The 21,809-nt window shown below is 38.0% G+C and overlaps 1 protein-coding gene and 1 long non-coding RNA gene across 4 annotated transcripts in view; one reads left to right on the forward strand and one right to left on the reverse strand.

Moving 5' to 3' along the window:
• Positions 1-212: 212 nt before the first annotated feature.
• LOC115213114 (eukaryotic translation initiation factor 1) overlaps positions 213-21,809 on the reverse strand; it is a 43,631-nt gene continuing 22,034 nt past the window's right edge. Inside the window, exons 1-4 of one of the 3 annotated variants that reach the window (XM_029784725.2) lie at positions 1,995-2,294; positions 835-995; positions 578-709; positions 221-476 (exon numbers count right to left, since the gene is read on the reverse strand). In XM_029784725.2, the coding sequence (XP_029640585.1) occupies positions 462-476; positions 578-709; positions 835-995; positions 1,995-2,022 (336 nt within the window). In that variant the 5' untranslated portion in view covers positions 2,023-2,294 and the 3' untranslated portion in view covers positions 221-461. Of the gene's footprint in view, positions 477-577; positions 710-834; positions 996-1,994; positions 2,295-21,809 lie in introns of those variants that run through there. The other 2 variants (XM_036508354.1, XM_036508366.1) reach the window with 2 other exon arrangements.
• Positions 2,448-17,711, forward strand: LOC118765819. The gene is made up of 2 exons (XR_005001701.1): positions 2,448-3,102; positions 17,477-17,711. It is a non-coding gene; the product is annotated as an uncharacterized LOC118765819 (long non-coding RNA).

Consider the following 21,809-nt stretch of genomic DNA (forward strand, 5'->3'; position numbering starts at 1 on the left):
TATGTCGGCATAAACTACAAATATGTGAGTGGAAGGACCTGCAGCAGATGGTGATCACGGGCAGCTAGGAAAAGGGGTTGCAGTGTATTTTGACACAGGACAGATCATCTGAGAGAAAGTCAAGTGGTAATGGAATATTCCTCTATGGATGGATGGCCACAAGCTCAAATCAGGTATATATTATATATATTAAAAAAAAAAAAAGGAAGGCAGGCATTTAAAAAAAAGTTTTATTAATTGCATACAAAAAAAGTAATAAAGCACTAAAAGACAGCCATTCCCAAATAATGGGATAAATTTACATAGGTATCATGGCCAGTGATTCAGCCGAATTCAGTGAAGATCTAATTTAAAAGAAAAAATTAGGATGGACAAATACATCAACGGCCAATAAATACATTGCTACCTGTTTTGAAGGTCCAAGTACATAGTAGCAATAGGCGCTGGATCAGCAGAGGTACTTAGAAACCATGTACCTAAAACGAAAGGAAACATCACAAGATAATTACAGGAAAGAATTTAAATGACATACATACAAATGGTCTTCAATAAAAAATAGAGAAATAACCATAGTTACCTTTAACTGTTCATCTTTGGCAATCTTGCGACACTTCAGAAACTCCTTTATATTGGTTCTCTGATCTCCTTGCAACTGTATAACTTCCCCGTACTCAGGATGGTCCACTACAGTACCATTACAGGCGAATTCCTGTTAAAAAGCACAACTTCCGTTAACAATACAGAAACACTTAAAAATTAATACAACAATCGACAAAAGAAATTACGTCATAAAAGCACAAGAAGAAAAAGACATTCGATGCCAACCAAACTTACTCTCTTGCAGGCCTTGACTATCTTTTTTAAGTCGAATTGCGTCGAGATTCCTTGCACAGTAGTTAGGGTTTTTCGCCCGTTTCTCTGTTGAATCCGAATATGAATTATACTGTCTTGAACGCCAGCACAACCACCAACTTCATCGCTGGCAGTCTTCAGATCTGAAACGACCAAAAATTCCTCAACTCAAAGATTCCACTACAGCTGCCTGACTGCGCATGCGCCTGCCAGCCCACTTTAGACACAAATGGCAACAGTTTGCTTTGCACAATATATATATTACATTTTAAAACAAATTTGCAATCAAGAAATAAACCAATAATGCATAATAAAATCTGTGCTATCCAGTGATCAGATGAACCACTGCAAAAAAAAAAAATGCAGCTGCAGAGAAGTGCTTGGAACTGTGTCTATAGCCACTCCTCAAAGACAAAAGATGGCTAGTTAGATATACACTTAATATATATATATTTTTTTTTTTTGCAAAACTGGATTTTTGGGGTTAAAGGGAAAGAAGAAGGAAAGATGACCAAGAGCAGTTTTAATTTATATGCAACTGACATCACGAGTAAATAAAATTCCTTTACAAAAAATTGTTTTTCATTTGTAGATTTCAAATAAAAGATATAATTTATCAAATTGGAAATTAGTCCCATTTTTTTTTTTACCTCATCAGTAGAAAAAGAGGATATTAAGTGTTAAGTGTAATATAATTCCTATTAGGTTCAAATAAAATTATGGTTAGGAAATGGAATATATTGCAAAAATGAAGAAATTTCTTCATTTTTGCAATATATTTTGCAATATACTACATAGAGTAGTAGTGATTCTGTTTCTAAGACCAATATTGATTGCTCAGCTATAGACAATCCACAAAGGAGTGGATGCGAGATTGCAAATTGCAAATATTTAAAAATGCATAAGCACTGAAAGGTAATAACGAGTGGAAATTTGAACAAAAACGAGTAAAAGATAAATTTTGGATGAAAGATGAAAAAAGATGGCGGAGGAAGAGAGCAAAGTAGGCCATAAATAAATAAATCAATCTTGAAATCCATGAAGAAAAACGGTTCTTCATCATTGCATTTCGTAATATTCGATTCCAGAGGTCTAATTTATGGGAATGGTTAGGATTTTGAGTGAAAATATTCGATACTTACCTAAAGAAAGGCTCGGGATACAGGTCATACAGCAGGTAGTGTTTATTCCACCAAATGGTATCAAACCCCGACAGTGAGGGGTGGCAAAGAGTTTTTTCTCGAGTTAAAAAGGAAAGCGAAGGCTAAATCGATACACACAAAGGGAAGACCTTGTGTGTATGTATCAACTTGTTGATGGGTTTTAAAAAACAGGAAGAATTCAAGAAGAGCGAGTAAGAAATGAAACACAGTTGGGTTGCAGAAAAAGCGAAATGAACTGCTCGTTGAGCAAGCAGGAAACAGAGTGGCTCGGAGATCAGAGAGGAATGGCTGAGAGTGACAAAGTAAGGGTCTTTTATTGCGAATGGTGACGTTTCAACGAACTTCACATTTCGACCAATCAAAACAAAGTCTCACAAAATGTTCGAGAATAACGCAGATAGTTAGTAACCAAATTTTTTTTTTACTTTACTGAATATTTATTTTTTTCGCTTCACTGAAATGTAATTTCGTTGAATTAAATCTTATTTTGAACGTAAAACTTTATTTTATTTTACTATTATTCAATTTTTCTCGTGACAATGCTATTTCTCACCTACTCAGGTGTCTTCTTTTGCCGTCTAAATTCTAAATATCTAATTTAGACAGTCCATGACAGACATATTATTAGTATTAGTAAAATTATTTATGTAACGGTTTCACAGCTGAGCCAAAATTGCCATGATTAATAAGATAAATAACGTGTGTCTGCAAGTAGCAGTACACAGAGGGAGTTCGAATAGAATTTTTATCGAATTTGTTGGTTATTGATGATATATTGAATAATTTATTTGCAAGCAATCACTATCCAAAATCTATTCACAGTTTTTTGTTGTTTTTTTTTTACCTTTCCACTCCTTTCACATGACTAATTGTACATATTTAATTTTCTTCATGATTGATGTCATGATTTCCAGGAAGAAAAAAAAAAGCTCCACCCTTAAATAATTAAAGCATGATAAAAGTAGGTATTTCTCAACCATAAAAATAATGATAGCGTAGGGAGCAATCTGTATTTCACTTTTGTTTTACATGAAAAATATAACTAGTTATGGCGAACCTCTTAAATCCAGTCATCTGCTCGTATTAAGTAAGTATATTGTTTTCTACTGAAATTGACTGGAGAATAATTTACACAATATTGTAACTTTTTCTCAATCATTCGTGTTATATGTTTCTTCTCTGTAACTGACCAAAAATTAAAGTAATTCTAGCTTGTAGAAATACACTATACACACTTTAAAATTGCGCATATGTACATGTCTTCACTTATCTCTGGCATTAAACTGCGGCCATGCTGGGGCACCGCCTTGGAAGATGTATGAGATCGTTTCATTTTCCTGCATTGTTTTTATTTTTAAATACCCCCAGGATCATTTTATTAGAAATAATTTCTAATAATCGCTTAGTTCTAAATATAATCACAAACAAGATTTAAAATTATAATGATAATTACAATTATCTACATGCGTTACACACGAGAAAACTGTACAGTCAATATATTTATCAATTATTCTATTATCTCGATATTATTTAGTTTTAATCGATCTCTTTAAAAGTCAATAAAAATGTATATTTTTTTCTGTTAGTCTGTCAACAAGAATTCAGTCGTATATTACATAATAATTATAAAGATGACAACTCATGACAGATATTTAACATTTTTATCAATTGTAAATTATATAATTTAAAGTTAATTTCATTGTTTACTTTTCTTGTGTGCATTTGCATGACAGTTGTTTGACTCTTTGGAAAAAGAATTTTGTGAAGAATATCTAATTTGCAAAAGAATATTTAGTGGAACCGAAAAGCTGTAGGAGGTCTGTTGGAAGAAGAAAAGACGACATGGAACCAAGGAAGATGAGTAATGGCTACTGTACGCAGACCGACTGAGTGTGCTGAACATTTAGCTGATGAACATCTCACCAAATAATAATCCCTTCTACTACAAGCACAAGACCAGAAATTTTGGGGAAGGAAGCTAGTTGATTACATTAACCCCAGTTCTTGACTTGCTCCTCGACGGAATGGGAGATCCGAAGATGGACGAAATGCCGCTAAGCATTTTCCCCGACCTGTTAAGGATTCTACCAGCTTGCTACCTTAATGATAATAGTCCTTTCGACTATAGGCGCAAAGCAAGGCATTTTGGGGAAGGAGGCTTGTTGATTACGTCGATTCCAGTATGTAACTGGTACTTATTTTACCGACCCCGAAAGGATGAAAGGCAGAGTCGACTTTGGCGTAATTTGAAGTTATGGCGGACAGAATGCCGCTAAGCATTTTGCCCAGCGTGCTACGGAGACTCTCGAATCTGTACAGAAAACTGAATAACAAGCCCCTCATAGATTCAGGAAAGCAGTTCTAACAACATGATCGACTGACAGACCAACCAAATCTAAATTTCGGAGAAAGAAAAAGAACATGTAAGGGTTAGGGAGAAAATAGGTGAAATTATCTTTGACTTACAAAAAAAAAGTATTTAAAACATATATTTCTGTATTAAAAGGTGAAATACAATTATAGGAGGCATGCAGAGACGGAAACCAACACCATTTTCACACACACCCCCCAAGAAGTGATAGTTTTGAGGAGGTGATTCAAAGAACCAAATCTACTGAACTTGCTCCTCTGTTTCATAATACATGTCTATTTTTAAGAATAATAGCTGGTGATTTGAAAGCAGGGTGTGAATAGGGAAGAGGAGATTTCTTTTGACTAGATTACAGGTTCCATTTGTCATTTAAGATGGCTGTAATTGATTGTATTGACTAAGGAGTTTTTGTTGTTTTTTTTTACTTTGGAAGAATGAAAGTTGACTTGGCAATGACAACAGTGAAATATTACTTTAAGATCATTTATGGGGTTGTTACACTGTCTCAATAGTTATTTTTGTGTTGTCTGGCACCATTACACTCAATTTGATGAAGTGAGCATTGACAACATTTAATAAAGAAATAGGTGGTGAAAAAAAGCCCATTATTTATGCTAGTATGAGAGACAACTGAGTTTTGGCCTTATTGAAGCTCTTTAGCAAAGCATAAACATCGTACTTAGTGGAATAGAGTGATACAATAATCACTAAGTGTACACTTATAGGTCTAGAAGTATTCAGACAATGGGATACTGCAATTCATTCATTTACTTTTACGTCTGTTTTTCCTAGCAAGCATGGCTTAGATAAGTATATTATTGGAGCATAGTTTCACAGCTGAATGCTTTCCTGTTGCTAACCCTTACCTGTTTCTCAAATAAAGGATATCTTATACCCCATGCTTTTGAAGATGCAAAGCCAGTATGGATGATTTGTTGATGGGAAATAATAGCAACATTACTGCTATTTTGGCAAATAGAAACAAACAAAAACATACATGCAAGCATATATATATATATATATATACAAATAACTACAGAGGTATCAAGCTGTTGGACCAGGTGATGAAGGTTACGGAGAGGGTCATAGCCCAACTAATTAGAGAGAGAGTTAGTTTAGATGAGATGCAGTTTGGGTTTGTGCCAGGGAAAAGTACTACTGATGCTATATTCCTGGTAAGGCAGCTGCAGGAGAAATACCTAGCCAAAGATAAGCCCCTGTACCTGGCTTTTGTTGACATGGAGAAAGCCTTCGACAGGGTCCCCCGATCCCTTATCTGGTGGGCAATGAGGAAACTAGGGATAGATGAATGGTTAGTGAGAGCTGTGCGGGCCATGTACAGGGACGCCGCTAGTAGGGTGAGGGTTGGAAATGTGTACAGTGAAGAATTCGGGTAGAGGTAGGAGTCCACCAAGGCTCAGTACTCAGCCCCCTCCTATTTATCATAGTCCTCCAGGCAATAACGGAGGAATTCAAGACAGGATGCCCTTGGGAGCTCCTCTATGCTGATGACCTTGCTCTAATTGCTGAGTCGCTATCAGAACTGGAGGAGAAGTTTCAGGTGTGGAAACAAGGATTAGAATCGAAGGGCCTCAGAGTCAATCTAGCTAAAACCAAAGTCGTAATCAGTAGGCAGGTAGATGGCCCTGCTCGATCTGTAGAAAAGGTGTAGGTAGAAACTCTATAAGATGCACCAAGTGTAAGCTATGGACACATAAGAGATGCAGCAATGTCAAAGGAAGGCTAACTAGGAAGATGGTTTTTGTATGTGGCAGATGCTCAGGAACAATAAACACTGAAAATGCTCTGAGACCAACTTCCGTCACTTTCCAGGGAGAAAAACTAGAAATAGTTGATAGTTTCCGTTACCTAGGTGACCAAGTCAGCAGCGGGGGCGGGTGTGCTGAAAGTGTAACTGCTAGAGTAAGAATAGCTTGGGCAAAGTTCAGAGAGCTCTTACCTCTGCTGGTGACAAAAGGCCTCTCGCACAGAGTGAAAGGCAGACTGTATGATGCGTGTGTACGAACAGCCATGCTACATGGCAGTGAAACATGTGCCGTGACTGCTGAGGATATGCGTAAGCTCGCTAGAAATGAAGCCAGTATGCTCCGATGGATGTGTAATGCCGGTACTCACACTTGGCAGAGTGTAAGTACCTTGAGAGAAAAGCTGGACCTAAGAAGCATCAGTTGTGGTGTGCAAGAGAGACGTTTGCGCTGGTATGGTCATGTGGCGAGAATGGATGAAGATAGTTGTGTGAAAAAGTGCCACACCCTAGCGGTTGAGGGAACCTGTGGAAGAGGCAGACCCAGGAAAACCTGGGACGAGGTGGTGAAGCACGACCTTCGAACTTTAGGTCTCACTGAGGAAATGACTAGAGACCGAGACCTCTGGAAGTGTGCTGTGCGCGAGAAGACCCGGCAGGACAAGTGAGTCCATAACCCGTGGCCTTCTACATGGGATGGAGCCAGCCTACGTATGCATACCTTCCCTTCTTGGGACACAAAACTCTACTTGTGAAGACGTGATGAGGCAAGTGAGGATCAGAATCGAAATCGATCAATGGAAATTGTGGATGTGCTACCAGTGCCGGTGGCATGTCAAAACTGCTTGTGAAGACCCGTTGAGGCAAGTGACGATCAGAATCGAAATCGATCAATGGAAATTGCAGATGTGTTACCAGTGCCGGTGGCATGTAAGAGAACTTACCGTTGCCAGCACCGCCCCGTTTCGTGTCCGTTGCCAGCCTCGCCTGGCCCTCGTGCCGGTGGCACATAAAAAGCACCATCCGTTCGTGGCCGTTTGCCAGCTCTGTCTGGCACCAGTGCGGGTGGCACGTAAAAAGCACCCACTACACTCACGGAGTGGTTGGCGTTAGGAAGGGCATCCAGCCGTAGAAACACTGCCAGATTTGACTGGGCCTGATGAAGCCTTCTGGCTTCACAGACCCCAGTAGAACCGTCCAACCCATGCTAGCATGGAAAACGGACGCTAAACGATGATGATGATGATGATGATATATATACATACATACACACATATATGAGGGGGTACCTGGGAAGGTTTTCTGTGGGACAAGCCCGTTATAGTTCAGCCTTCCACTACTAGAAGCCACTTGATGTGACCCTCAGGTATCAGTCTGCCAACTGGCAGCATCCAGTGAACTCATACTGCCACGTGGTGTATCTTTGTTTTGCAGTGCTTCTCCCCTGTTCGTCAATTTTTGCGATGGCTGAAATGAAGGAACAGTGTGCTTCCATGAAATTCTGTTTACTGCTGGGGAAAACAGCGGCTGAAACAGTTGTCATGCTTCAAACAGCTTACAAGGACACTGCCATGAGCAAAACATGAGTTTATGAGTGGTTTTCTTGCTTTAAGAATGGTCAGATGTCGCTTGAAGACCAACCTTGTTCAGGGTGTCTGTTGTCCTCCCAAATGAATGAAAACATCACAAAAATTCATGAACTTATTCTGGAAGACTGTTCCCAAACAATTATTCTTTTACTTGTTTCAGTCATTTGACTATTCCTACACAATTGATAAACTTGTTGATATGACTTGTATATTCTCAAGCTCCTGCCAACGAATTTTGAGTGAGAAATTGCGAATCAAAAGAGTTGCAGCAAAATATGTGCCTTGCTTGCTCATGGAAGATCGAAAGTAGTCATGATTAAATGCATGTCATTAACTGAAAGAACAGTTGGAAGTTGATCCAAATTATTTATCACTGGTGACAAACAATGGTGCTACGGCTACCACCTGGAAATGAAACAGCAATCAAGTCAGTGGAAGCATTCAATGTCACCACACCCCCAAAAGGTGTGTCAAGTGAAGTCCAATATCAAAACAATGCTGATTTGTTTCATTGATGCAAAAGGATATGTCCACACAGAATTTGTTCCTTCTAGTCAAACTGTTAACCAGACATTTTACTCGACAGTTCTGAAGTGTTTGTGAGACGAAAATGCCTTGACCTTTGACAAAGTGGAGAGTGGTGCTTTCATCACAATGAGCCACCTGCATACACTGCCTTGAATGTGAGACAGTTTTTGCCCAGAATGGCATGACCCCCACTTATCCACCCTCCCTATTCACCCATTCTTGCTCCTGCGACTTTCTTCTGTTCCCCTGAATGAAAAAGGTCCTTAACCCTTTCGTTACCGTATTTATTTTGAGATGCTCTGTGTTTCTTTCAATTACTTTAGATATAACAAAGAATTTAGTAAAATAACTTAGTTATCATTCAGCTACTGTTAGGAGCATAAATTGTGACTAAGGTTTGGTGGAAGATTTTAATTCAAAACTTATGAAAATAAGATATTTGTACTACAGAGCCAGTTTCAGCCGGGTTGGTAACGAAAGGGTTAAAGGAAAACATTTTGCGGACATAGAAGAGGTGATGAAAAAATGACGACGGCATTAAATGGCCACACGTTACAAAGTTTTGAACAGTGGAAAATGTTTCTGCACCAATGCATTGCTTCAAATGGAGAATATTTTGAAGGCATTGAACGTGTAAACATGTAAAACTGAGTAAATCAAAATTAATATTGCAAAATTCTGGTTTCTTTTGGGTATCCCCTTGTATATGTATGCCAGCCTCCACTGGCCCCTGTGCCGGTGGCATGTAAAAAACACCCACTACATTCACGGAGTGGTTGGCGTTAGGAAGGTCATCATTCCAGGGATGACAAGTTCAGCCACTGAGTCACAGAGAGTAAGGAACTCCATATCTAAGACTAATAACCATTTCATCCATAATCATTAGTTTCTCAAAATATATTTTGTTGGACCATCAAGTATGAATTAAACATTTATGGGATGAAAAAAGAAGCATGCAGTATAAGCAATAAAGTAATTGGCATTAGTAAGGATATCCAGTTGTAGATGCCAAAGCAGACACTTGGAGCATGTTACTGTTCTTGGACCCTTTGGAGTCTGTCAAACTATCCAACCCGTGTCAGCATGAAACATGGACATTAAATAATGATAATATAGTTATATAACAATAGTGAAATATATCAAGTACATTATTCATAGTGCAATCATTATCTGGAATGCAATTCAGTATACTGGGAAGAGTGGATTGATATATACACTTATTACTTCAAAGTTGACTGTCTACTGGGCTCTTCATGTGTGTGTGTGTGTGTATATATATATATATATATATCTTTTACTTGTTTCAGTCATTTGATAGCGGCCATGCTGGAGCACCGCCTTTAGTCGAGCAAATCGACCCCGGGACTTATTCTTTGTAAGCCCAGTACTTATTCTATCGGTCTCTTTTGCCGAACCGCTAAGTGACGGGGACGTAAACACACCAGCATCGGTTGTCAAGAAATGCTAGAGGGACAAACACAGACACACATACATATATATACGACAGGCTTCTTTCAGTTTCCGTCTACCAAATCCATTCACAAGGCATTGGTCGGCCCGGTTCTATAGCAGAAGACACTTGCCCAAGATGCCACACAGTGAGACTGAACCCGGAACCATGTGGTTGGTTAGCAAGCTACTTACTACAAGCTTTAAGTTTCCATCTGAGCTTCCACTACTGGCAAGGATTGTAGAAGACACTGACTCAACTACCATGCAGTGGGGTTGTTGAACCTGAAACCATGTGCTTGCAAAGTGCACTGGCCAGGTTGTGCCTAATCAAGTACAATGCTCACCTCTAAGTATGGACAATTAAATTCCGGCAAAAATATCTATTGTTCATAATATAAATTCACTGTTGTTGTATAAAATACACTGAAAAACGTCTTGTTATGTAAATGGAGCAAAAGGCACATTCAGAAGTGACCTTTGAACTTCACTTGGCCAGACCATAAAAGTGCACCTGTTCTAATGTGAAGAGTTTGGAAATCACACTATCAGATTTTGATAATGACAGTGAATTCCAGTTTATATTTAATTTCGCTGTTCAGTTTTTATAGTGATGTACTCAATTGTGTTATCAAAGAAGAACATATTTAAAATTTTTTTTCTATATTATTGAAGAGAGAAGCAGTCCCCATAACCCTTCACAGGGCCTTTCAGACTGGTGGAGTGAAGAAACATATCTTCTAACTGGAGACATGGCCTGAAGGTTTGCACTAGGGTCGGCTCCGAGTCAAGGCCATGGTGAGATTTGAAATCAGAATAAATGTTGCAAGGAATTTACTCACATTCTTTGAGTTCCACAAATACAATATTTTGGATTACTACATTATTAACTCTAGAAAGGATGATGGGCAAAGTTGAAGTCAGAGCACAGAGAGCTGGAGGAAATACCATAAGCCATACAATCCAGTTTGCTACTTATTTATTATTAACTCTTTTTGTAACAACTCACTTGAGATCACCCCTGGTTCTATAATACAAATTTCATTTTAAAATTGATCTACAGTGAAACCTTCAATCAAATTCTTTTGTGTTCTATGCTCCAGGTTAATAATGACTTATTTTATTGTTTGTCATTATTTTCAACATTACCATATATACTAATGTATGTTGCAGCCCTAATTTAGTGTTAGTTCTTGGTACAAAATTTTTCTCTTCATACTTTTAGCTTTGTCTCATGTATATAAGTTGCACCTCAGTTTTTACTCTTAAATCAAGCCTGAAACTTATACACGAATACATATGGTAACTGAATCAAAAGCAGTGTATTTCAAAACATTCTTCAGGTGTCAGGCATTCAGGATCTGGCTTTCCTTTTTTTTTTTTTTTATTCATTTAAAAAAAGTTTTCCTGAACCAGAATTTTAGGAAGCTTAAGTGTAGCATTCAAGAAAGCATTTTAAACTACTTCATCTAATGTCGTAAAATTTCACAGGACCTGAATTATGTTGACACAGAACTCTCACCCATTTAGTGGAGGACACATTTCTTTTTTTTTTTTCTTCCCCCCCCCCCATTTGTTTTCCTATTCATTTTTTTCTTGTTGCCTTCCAAGTTACTTGGCAACCTCACTAGTGCCAGTGGCATGAACAAAAAAATCACCCAGTACACTTTGTTAACTGCTTGCTGTGAGGATGGTCGTCCAGCTGCAGAAAGCTTGCCAAAGTAGATATTGGAGCTCAACACAGCCCTACAGCTGGCCGGATCCTGTCAGACCATCCCAGTCCAAGCAGAAGGAAAATGGACATTAAATGATGATAATGATGAACATGTAGGTCATATCTATTTATAGTACAAATTATTGTTTAGATAAAAATCAAACAAAATAATCGTTTCATTGTAATCATTGTCAATTTCATTTTCTGATTGCTTCTTATCAAGAACAATGAACTAACTTCAGTATTTAGTCAGACAGTAATCAATACAATGTCTGATTTAGACAAACCATGCATGATGATTGTTATAATATTGTGTGAACCAACAACATAATAATTAAGGTCTTTAATGCAAATGATCATCATTTAAACATCCATGTTCCAAGGCTTCCACACAGTTTCCATCTTCCAAATACACTCACAAGGCATTGTTTGATCCAGGGCTATAGTAGAAAACACTTGGCCAAGGTGCCACACAGTGAGATTGAACCCAAAGCCATGTGGTTGGAAGCAAGCTTCTTAACCACACCTGTGACAAATCACGGCCATATTGATCTTACTTATCCAAGAGTAATTAAGTTGACAGAATTTAAACAGAGGACAGTGAAAATATATTAAACCATTCAGATGACTTTCTGTAGCCTTGTCCAGAAACTTGAGATTTTCTACATTCTGAAACAGACTGACACATTTCTTCACGTTTGATATTGCTGTTTGCTACTTATGGGGGACATAAACAAACTAGCACTGGTTATCAAAGGATTGGGTGTGGTGGGGTTGAACACATATTTATATATATACAACAGGCTTCCACACAGTTTCCATCAACCAAATCCATTCATAAAACTTTGATCGATTCAGGGCTATAGTAGAAGACACTTGACCAAGGTGCTGCACAGTAGGACTGAACCAAAAACCAAGTGGTTGCAAAGCAGGCTTCTTAACCACACAGCCATGTCTGCACCCATGTCCACGTTGTTAAAGGAAAACCTATAAACTTCAATATATTCTGATATCAAGTCTTCAAAGTTATAAAACTGAACCACCTTTGTTTGGCTACCTGAGTCATTTTATCAGTTAAAGTGTAACAGATGCGTTCAGCCTTGTTGGGTTATTTTTCCTTGGTGAAAATGTGAATTGTTTCAGGTAAGACAATAAACTGCATCCACTAGACCTGTGCCACACAGGTATAGCAGTGTGAAGACATGAACTGATGTCATGTGAACCAATTCCTCTGCTTCAAGGGTTAAGTACAGGAAAGTTAAAGTAGCAGAGTGGATTGTAAATAACCAAGCCAATTGCAATTTCATAGAGCTGTATACTTATGTAGATAGGTATATTGATTTGTTCATGTGTATGTATATGTGAGCATTAGGGCATATCCATATTGATAAATACGTGAGTGCTTGTACATGGTATATACACAGATATGCTAAGCTCAAACCTAATTTAGTGTCCTTATTAAAATAGCTTCATTCAAAAGAATCTTAAAATGATTAATTTTATTTACATGCAAGTATGTATTACAGCAGTGATGTGCAACCACATTTCTGCCATGGCTTGCAATATTTAAAAAAAACTTTTCATAGTCTATCCAATACCAACAAGACGCTGACAAAAATCAATGTTTAGACATGGATTCAAACAACAATAATAGGAAACAAAGACAAAGCACCACTAGTCACATCTGAAAAGTAAAAATATCAAATGAAATAATATGATTGTGGAAAAACTTGTAATCAATATGCATCTAAACTTTTTTCTAAACATACATACAAGGGTCAGAGTAGCCCAATTCTAGGTTGCATGACCTGTATGTCTATATCAGTGTTTCAGAGAATAACAATAGGTTGAAATTCAATTATTTCATAGTTTTATATGTTTGATAACGGTATTCAGTTTTCATTCCAATCCAGCACAGTATAGAGATGCAGGCATGTATGATTCAAGGGATAATGTGTTTGAAATAGCCATTGTTAAGATGCACCTGGACAAAGCACACTACTCTGATTGTCTGTCCAGCTGTTGGCTGGCCTCTCCTGGTGAAGAGGTTCAACAGCAGGAAGAGATTCCACTGCTAATACGACTGTCTTCAACAATAAGCATATTTATAACTATGGATGCTACTATGCCATCCTGGTAGCATCCTTATCACCATTGTTCTACACTTGTTGTCTATACTGATATAGGATGAAGAGATATTCAACATCCGACTCGGAGTCTACATTTTCCACTTGGCTCCTATACCTTCTTGACCTTCCTAACACTAACCACTTTACAGAGTGTACTGGGCACTGCCCTCGTTCATTTTCTTTCAGTTTTATTCTCGCTCTATGGCTGGAGATTGGTCTACAATTAGAGTTTGTAGCAGCAGCTGGTCTTCCCTGAGTGTATCCTTGAATGGTTGGATGGTCTGATATTATCATTAGGAGGTTATCTCATGTTTTTTGAATAGGCTGGTACAACAGAGTGCTTTTGAAGGTGATATATTTGGAAGCTGACACTATCCACCAGTTCATGCATTAAAATCCTCTCTAACACTGAAATCTGGAACATGCCCCACTAGGATTTTCCATACATACGTCATGTCTTTGATAAGGCAAAAGGGATGTCTCACCCACCCACCTAACAGAGCACACTGGGTGCATCTTATTGTGGCACCAGCCACAGGCATATAAAAATGGATATAAAAGAGAAAAGTGATAAGGTTCATCTAATGAGACAAATGATAAATTCCAAAGGAAGTAATTCAATGGGACAACTGTCCTGTTAAGCATAAACATTGCAAATTATTAAAATGCATTTCAAACAAGAATATATAAGTGTAAATCAAAGCTTAATTAGGTTCCACGGTTCGATTAGAGATGAGTTTATTAACAAATAATAATAAATGTCAAAACTATCACATGTCTAGTATCATTTTCTTTCATTAGTTTCAGTTGTTCATCTGTGGCTTTACGGGGTTAGCGCCTTTGAGTATATCAACCCTAGTACATTGTCCAGGGTTGATATAGTCTATTAATCTCAAGAACATGAAGGGTAAGTTGGCTAGAAAGAAAAGGGACAAGGCCAAATACCATAAAGTGGTTGTGACACTCTACAACTAACTTTGCTATTCTCAGCCTTTGAATACAACTGATGGGTTTCCATGCAGTTTCCACCTACCAAATTTCACACTCAAGTCTTTGGTTATCAGAAGTTAAGAACACTTGGCCAAGGTATCTTGCAGTGGGACCCAAACACAGAAACACATCGTTGGGAAGCAAACATCTTAGGTGCACAACCTTTGAATTAATACAGGTACACCATTGATTTTCCAGAACTTGTGGGTCCAGTAACTCCTGTCATCTGGATTAATTACGAAGGGAACTTGAACCTCTTGTGCTTGCCAATCTACTTCAGTGCATGACCATAAACGATGTTGTATGTACCAGGCATTTACATACATTATTTACACTGAATCTGTTAGTGGCAATGCCAAAACTGGAAAACACTCTACTTACTGAGCTTAAATTGATCCTTAGCTATAGCTGCTACAGGTGAGAGAACTGAGAGCATCAGTGGTAGTGTCATCACCATTCCATATTGATCCAAGATAAAGAAGAAGAGCCATTGCCAAAAAAATGGGCTGTGGTGTTTCTGTACATGGCATTAGTTCATCTTCTGGTTATGATACAATGAAGCAAAAGAATAAAGTATTAAAGTGACTACAGATGGTCTGCAATTTACTGTACTTGAGACGACGCATCAAGTTAAGTGAAATCCTAGTCATGGCCGGTGCCGGTGATGTGAGTGGCACTTGTGCTGGTGACATATCAGAGATACCCAGCACAGTTGATGGAGTGGTTGGCATTATGAACGGCATCCAACCGTAGAAACCAAGCCAAAACAGACAAGAGCCGTGTGCAGTTCTCTAGTCAAATCATCTTTCCCAAGCTAGCATGGAAAATGGACACTAAATGATGATGATGATGCACATGATGTCATCATCTTTTACATATGTTCACATGATTGTCTCTTTCACTCTCCCTCTTTATGTCTTAATTATTTCTCATTCTTTCTAGCTTTTCCATAGACACCTTTGTCTACTTTCTCACTAATTTTCAGTCTTGAACACACACACACAATCTGATTGATGAATAATGATAAGCAGTAAACGAAAGAAAAGATAATGATACTATTCCAACAGTTCTCTACTTAGGTATTTTTTCAACTCACATTTTTAAACCAATGAATTAAAGCTGTGTGTTATTCATAGGAAACTAAATGCTACCCACTTTCTTCCCCCACCCTCACAAATATGTGGTTATATCCAAGACAACCTGATCTGAAGTCGGTTATATTTAATTATTCAAGACGATGTGTTACAAAGAGTTTGACCCATTGGCATTCAGATTACTCTGGCAAATGTAAGGCTTATTTATTCACATTGTTTACAATTAAATCTATGATGAAATTACTCTCATCCAACCAAACTCCTGGCTCCTCTATCCCTACTCACATTATTATTTATCTCTTTTAAATGTCAATAATCATGTAGTTCCTTTACAGAAAGAAATCTCTTCTGCTCTGGTCCTTTCTATCACACTTTAATCACCCCACTTCCACATCAGGGTTTGTTGTTTTAGCATGCTACATGGCAACCTCAGTAGTGTTGGTGCCAAGAAAACAAACATACCCACTACACACTTGAAATAATTGGCATTAGGATGGGCATCCGACTATAAAAACCATGCCAAAGCAGACACTGGAGCCCAATGTTGTCCTTGGGCCCATCAAATACTGTCTCCTCAGGCAAGTGCCTTCTTAACCACTTAACTATGCCTGTACCTACCTTAAAAGCAAAAGTATTTTTCTAAACCTTTTACTTTTAGAAAAAGGAATTAAGAAGAACATTTATTAACTTTCTCAATCTAATTATGTTAGTCATGAGGGATTGTACAACTCGAGTCAATCGCCTCCTCCTACTACTACTACTACTACTACATAAGGTATTCGTATTTGAAAGCACCAGTTCTTTTTACCTCTTTTTCCATTGAGAAAAGAGATACATATTTATACATAAGACAGGCTTTTAATTTACATTTACTAAAATTCACTTGTTAGCCGTGAGTCAACCTGAAGCTAAGATGGAAGACACTTGCCTGAGGAGCAGCATGGTAGAACTGAACCCTAAACCAAGTGGTTGTGAAGCGAACTTGTTGATTATGCATGTGATCCTTATTTAGAAAGCAAGCTTATGCTTTGGTTTGGTGTCGAGCATTTTCGCAAAAGTATTCAATCCTATAAGGGAGTGTTTAAGTCATGAAGGAGGAAGTGAGTAATACATTAATTTCAAGTTTAATTAGTCTCTACTTTTATTACATGATGGTAAAGGGTCAGGTGCAGTGGTAAGTATCCAAGTGTTTTTGATGAGCACTTCTGCAGAATGTGACTGTACTCAGTCGGCACTCTGAGTTTGGTGTTAATGTACTCTTTAATATTGTGATTTTCCACCAAACTTCATACGAGTTCTGTTGATTCATTTCTGTATTTTAGTAAGATATTCTGAAAAGAGCAAAACCAACTGAATCATGTTGATCGTTTATTGAAATATTAATTTTAACAAAGCCATTGTGTGTTGGATTACTTTGTTTTATTCATCCTTCTCTCTCTCTCTCATGCTTCGTCTCCCTTCTCCTGACTATCAGTTTTTTAATTGTTATATTGGATTGTGTTTTACATAAAGGTCATGCTTTGTTTGAGTAGTGTTACTCTGCAAATATTTAAGCTCAACATTAAATATCAAACGAATAGGAGAGGGCTTAGGTCAAAATATGTATGACCTTCCTGCTATTCAAGAATGATTGATTGAGGGCAAAACTAGATAAATTTGACTTGATTAGGAAACATTGAAACAAAGTTTTTCATGTTCATTGCTGCTGAAAATGTTCTTGTGTGATTTAAAGCCAAAGGAAAGTTAGAAATTCTACAGGGTGGCCCTGAAGTCACACAACTATTTAAGAAATTCTAAACAATTTTGCTAATATATTCTTTCTTTTATTTCAGGTATTAAAACATGAACCCTTGGGAATTTGTTATGGAGAAATATAGTACAGTCCAGTAGACTAAAATTGAGTAGGATTTTACTTTCGAAATGGACAGTCCATCATGCACATGCAAAGAGCTTCTTGCAGCGTTAACAGAGTAAGGAAGCTGCCCTCTAACTCTGTAATTATTCATGTAATTCATCATTTCTAAAAACAAGTCTCTGTGGGTGACTTGCCATGAGTTGGGGGGGGGGCAACATTCCATCCAATCCCTGAGAAACAGGAATTGCATTGAGCAAATAATTCACCAACATGCAACAGCATTCACTATATGTATATGTAGGTCTGTGTATGTGTGTACATGTGCAACAGAATTCTGTAGAATTTTCTCATACTAAATTATGTTCAAACAGTATTGGTCACTCTGTGGCTATGAAAGAAGATACCTGACGAAGGTGTTGCACAATGGAATTGAACTCAGAGCTAAGCGGTTACAAAGCAAACTTCTTAACTACACAACCCACAACTTTTGCTTTCTTTAAAAAAATGTAAAATTAGATTTTCTGTCCTCATCATATTTCGTTTTTGGATTTGGTTTGCAAGATTCTTTATATGAGTTCGTGTGTTGAAGCATATCCTGTTGTGTCTGGGGAGAGTCATTTTCTTTTTGTGCCTTATAATATAACTGGTAAAATTTCCACTTATTTTTATTTTCCTAAAATTTTCATTGCGTCTTGCAACCTTTTCAATAGTCTTGACTATTGAAAAGATTGCAAGACGCAACAAAAATTTTAGGAAAATAAAAATAAGAAAATAAGTGAATAAGTGGAAATTTTACCAGTGAATGTGTTACATTATAAGGCACAAAAAGAAAATGACTCTCCCCAGACACAATAGAATGTCCTCATCATATTTTAACAAAACTCTATATTGTGTTTAGTAAAATGGTAGAACAGTAGAAACACAACTATCTTCCAGTAGTTAGTTCCATTCCTCAATATTCTTAGTTCAAATCCCTCAAGATCAGCCTTACTTTTAGTCTCTCTCTCTCTGGAGAGTTTTATAAAATATAAAACCATTCATGTGCTAAAGTCAATACAATTCACTCGATTCCTGCTGTACAAATGCCTGGCTGTTTGCCAATGTAACCAATCAATATATTCTGTTTAATAAAGCAAATTTATTGTTTCCTACTGGAGAACATAGTTAGTGAGGCAATATGAGACTAGTAAAGACATACTGGAACAAACACTGTAAATGAAGAAAAGTCAACTTGATTCCATCAAAAATATTTACTAAACAGAATGGTAAAAGATTATTTTTTATTGAAGTTACTTTTACCTATTTCCAAGATACCTCATACACACACACACAGTTTTGTAGTTAATATTCTAGAGTTAGTTTATATTTATGTCACAGACTATAGTACAAAAAAAAAGGTTATATTTTTACCTTGTTTTTCTTAATTTCAAGCAGCTTAGTGACTTTCTCCCTACCCCCCCTCTCTCTCTCTTAGAATTTCTTTTGGATTTTGAAATAAATACATCTAATCATCATCACTTCTACCATTATCATTTCAACATTTAGTTTTCCATGCAAGTTTCAAATGGAATTTGTTGAGGAAGATTTTTTGTGGTCGCTGGTTCCAGTGCTGCCTGACTGGCTCCTGTGCCGGTGGCATATAAAAAACTCCATTTGAGCCTGGCCAATGCCAGTGCTGCCCGACTGGCACCCATGCTGGTGGCATGTAAAAAGCACCATTCGAGCATGACCAATGCTAGTGCCGCCTGACAAGCACCCGTGCCGGTGCCACACAAAAAGTATCATTCGAGCGTGACTGATGCGAGTGGCACGTAAAAAGCACCCACTACACTCTTGGAGTGGTTGGTGTTAGGAAGGGCATCCAGCTGTAGAAACCTTGCCAAATCAGATTGGAACCAGGTGCAACCTCCCAGCTTGCCAGTCCTCAGTCAAACCATCCGACCGATGCCGACATGGAAGGCGGACATTAACTGATGATGATGATTAGATCCATTCCTCTCAAGGTAATATGTCCTCTTGGTCAGGCATATTTTCATGGAAGATTAGAAACAAATGATTTGGCTTCCATACTGGTGATGCTCTCTTACAACTATCATGCAACGTCTAGTCATGAGTCACAAACACACATCCATATACGATTGGCTGCTTTCAGTTTCCATCTACAACTGAAAGATGCCTTGTGAATGAGGATATGTTTGTGTCTGTTCATCTTGACATATTCTGCAAAAACATGTCTGTCCATGGGGTAATATTACCATACTTGGAAGGTGGCAAGCTGGCAGAAACAGCACGCCGGGTGAAATGCTTAGCAGTATTTCATCTGTATTTACATTCTGAGTTCAAATTCTGCTGAGGTCATCCTTTCAGGGTTGGTAAATTAAGTACCAGTTGCATACTGGGATCAATCTAATCGACTGGCCCCCTCCCCCAAAGTTTCAGGCCTAGAGAAGAAGAGAATATTACCATACTTGGAAGCAGATGAAAGTTGGTGTCAACAAGGATATCTGGCTGTAGAAAATCTGCCTCAGTAAACTCCATCTGACCCATGCAAGCATGTGATGATGACATGTTTATGTGTCTGCACACACACACATACACACCCAATTGTATATATGTTTATGAATAGCTGGTTTCCTGAGTTGCAATTCCATTTCAACCCTTCCATTGCAAGCAAAGATTATCTTCGAAAAAAAAAAAAACGGTTTCATTTTCCATCTGGTATCTACTACTGGATGCCCTTCCTAACACTGACCACTGAGTACATCTTATTGTGGACCCAGCATTAGAGAAGCTGCCATGTTCTCAACAATGGTCCTGGATAGATGTATAGTACCACCACCACCACCACCAGTGGGGTTGTCATTTCTATTCCCATGATTTTATAATGTGTTCATTGACTCAATGTTTCATGACTGAGAAGGGAAAACAGACAGTGATAATAAAAGAACTAGAATGAGTGGAATTAGGGAGCAGGAATGAGTAGAAACAGACTGATTGGGATGGAAGGATAGGAATGAGAGTGTAATGGATAGTAATAGGGGTAAGAGTGAGCACTAAGTGACCAAGTGAGGGGGGAGAAGTATTGATGGGCTAATAGTAGAGTATATGAGGTATGCAGGTTTGATGTGATCCCTTATACATGTGTCTTGGAATGTGTGAGAGAGCTAAGATGTTAAGGATAGCAGAAGGTGAGAGTTACATGTTGAAGAGATGAGAAGGTTTGACGGGTCCTCTAACATTTCTAGTTACACTGCAAGCATGGTACTGTGGGGAGGAGAGATCTACTACCTTCTTTAGTCACACAAACAACATAGTACAGAGAGTGATGGAGATGAGCAGTGGAAGGTGAGTGATTGGGGATGTTAGATGAAGAAGCAGAAGATGTAGGCTTGACAGTCTACATACATATATGCATACCAGGCACGTGCCATCAGTAATTACTCGGTAGGCAGTTTATGTAGTAAAACACGCATAAAAATAAGCAAAACACAGGTGTGCAACTGAGTTTGAGGCAGAATTACTTCTGCCTTTATAGCACGTAAAGAAAACGTTGTTGTTGGAATGTACGCATCATGTGTACTACAGCAGTACTATGCATAGTTTTACTACTGAGACTGAATGGCAGGGGCAGATTATGCCTACCTAATCTACAAAAAAATAAAATATTTTGTATTTTATGCATAGTAACAAGAGTAACCTTTATAATTTTGCTGAATAAGGTGCATATTCTGCCATAAAAGGAAAATGTAACTATCGATCTTATTTTATTCAGGGTAGGCACTGCCTACCCAGGCGGCATGTCCCTGATGCATACATATATTTCATCATCATCATTTAATGTCCATTTTCCATTCTGGCATCAGTTGGATGGTTTGACAGAGGCTGGTGAGCCAGAGGACTGTGCCATACTTCAATGTCTGCTTTAGCTTCGTTTTTGTGTCTGGATGCCCTTCTAAATGTCAACCACTTTACAGAGTGTACTGGGTGTGTTTTTTTATGTGGCTCCAGCACTAGAGAGGTTACTAAGTAACTTACTAGGGAAGACACCCCAAATGAGATGGGGTGTAGTGTTGAAAAGAGGTGGCTTTGTGCCAGATGCGGAGAAGTTAGTTTGATAATGATGAAATTATTGCATATACTGCTCAGGTGCACTATAACTCGTCAAAGGTGCCTGTACAGTACATAGAATTATGTACAAAAGTGAACAGTGTATGGAGTCATGATATACATGTGTGCATGCATATGGAGGCAGGATATCAGGTGTAGTGTTGGTGAATTTCAGGAAGCATGGAGGTTTTAAAGGACGCAAT

The sequence above is a fragment of the Octopus sinensis genome, linkage group LG1 (assembly GCF_006345805.1).
Source record: "Octopus sinensis linkage group LG1, ASM634580v1, whole genome shotgun sequence".
Classification (NCBI taxonomy): Eukaryota; Metazoa; Mollusca; class Cephalopoda; order Octopoda; family Octopodidae; genus Octopus; species Octopus sinensis.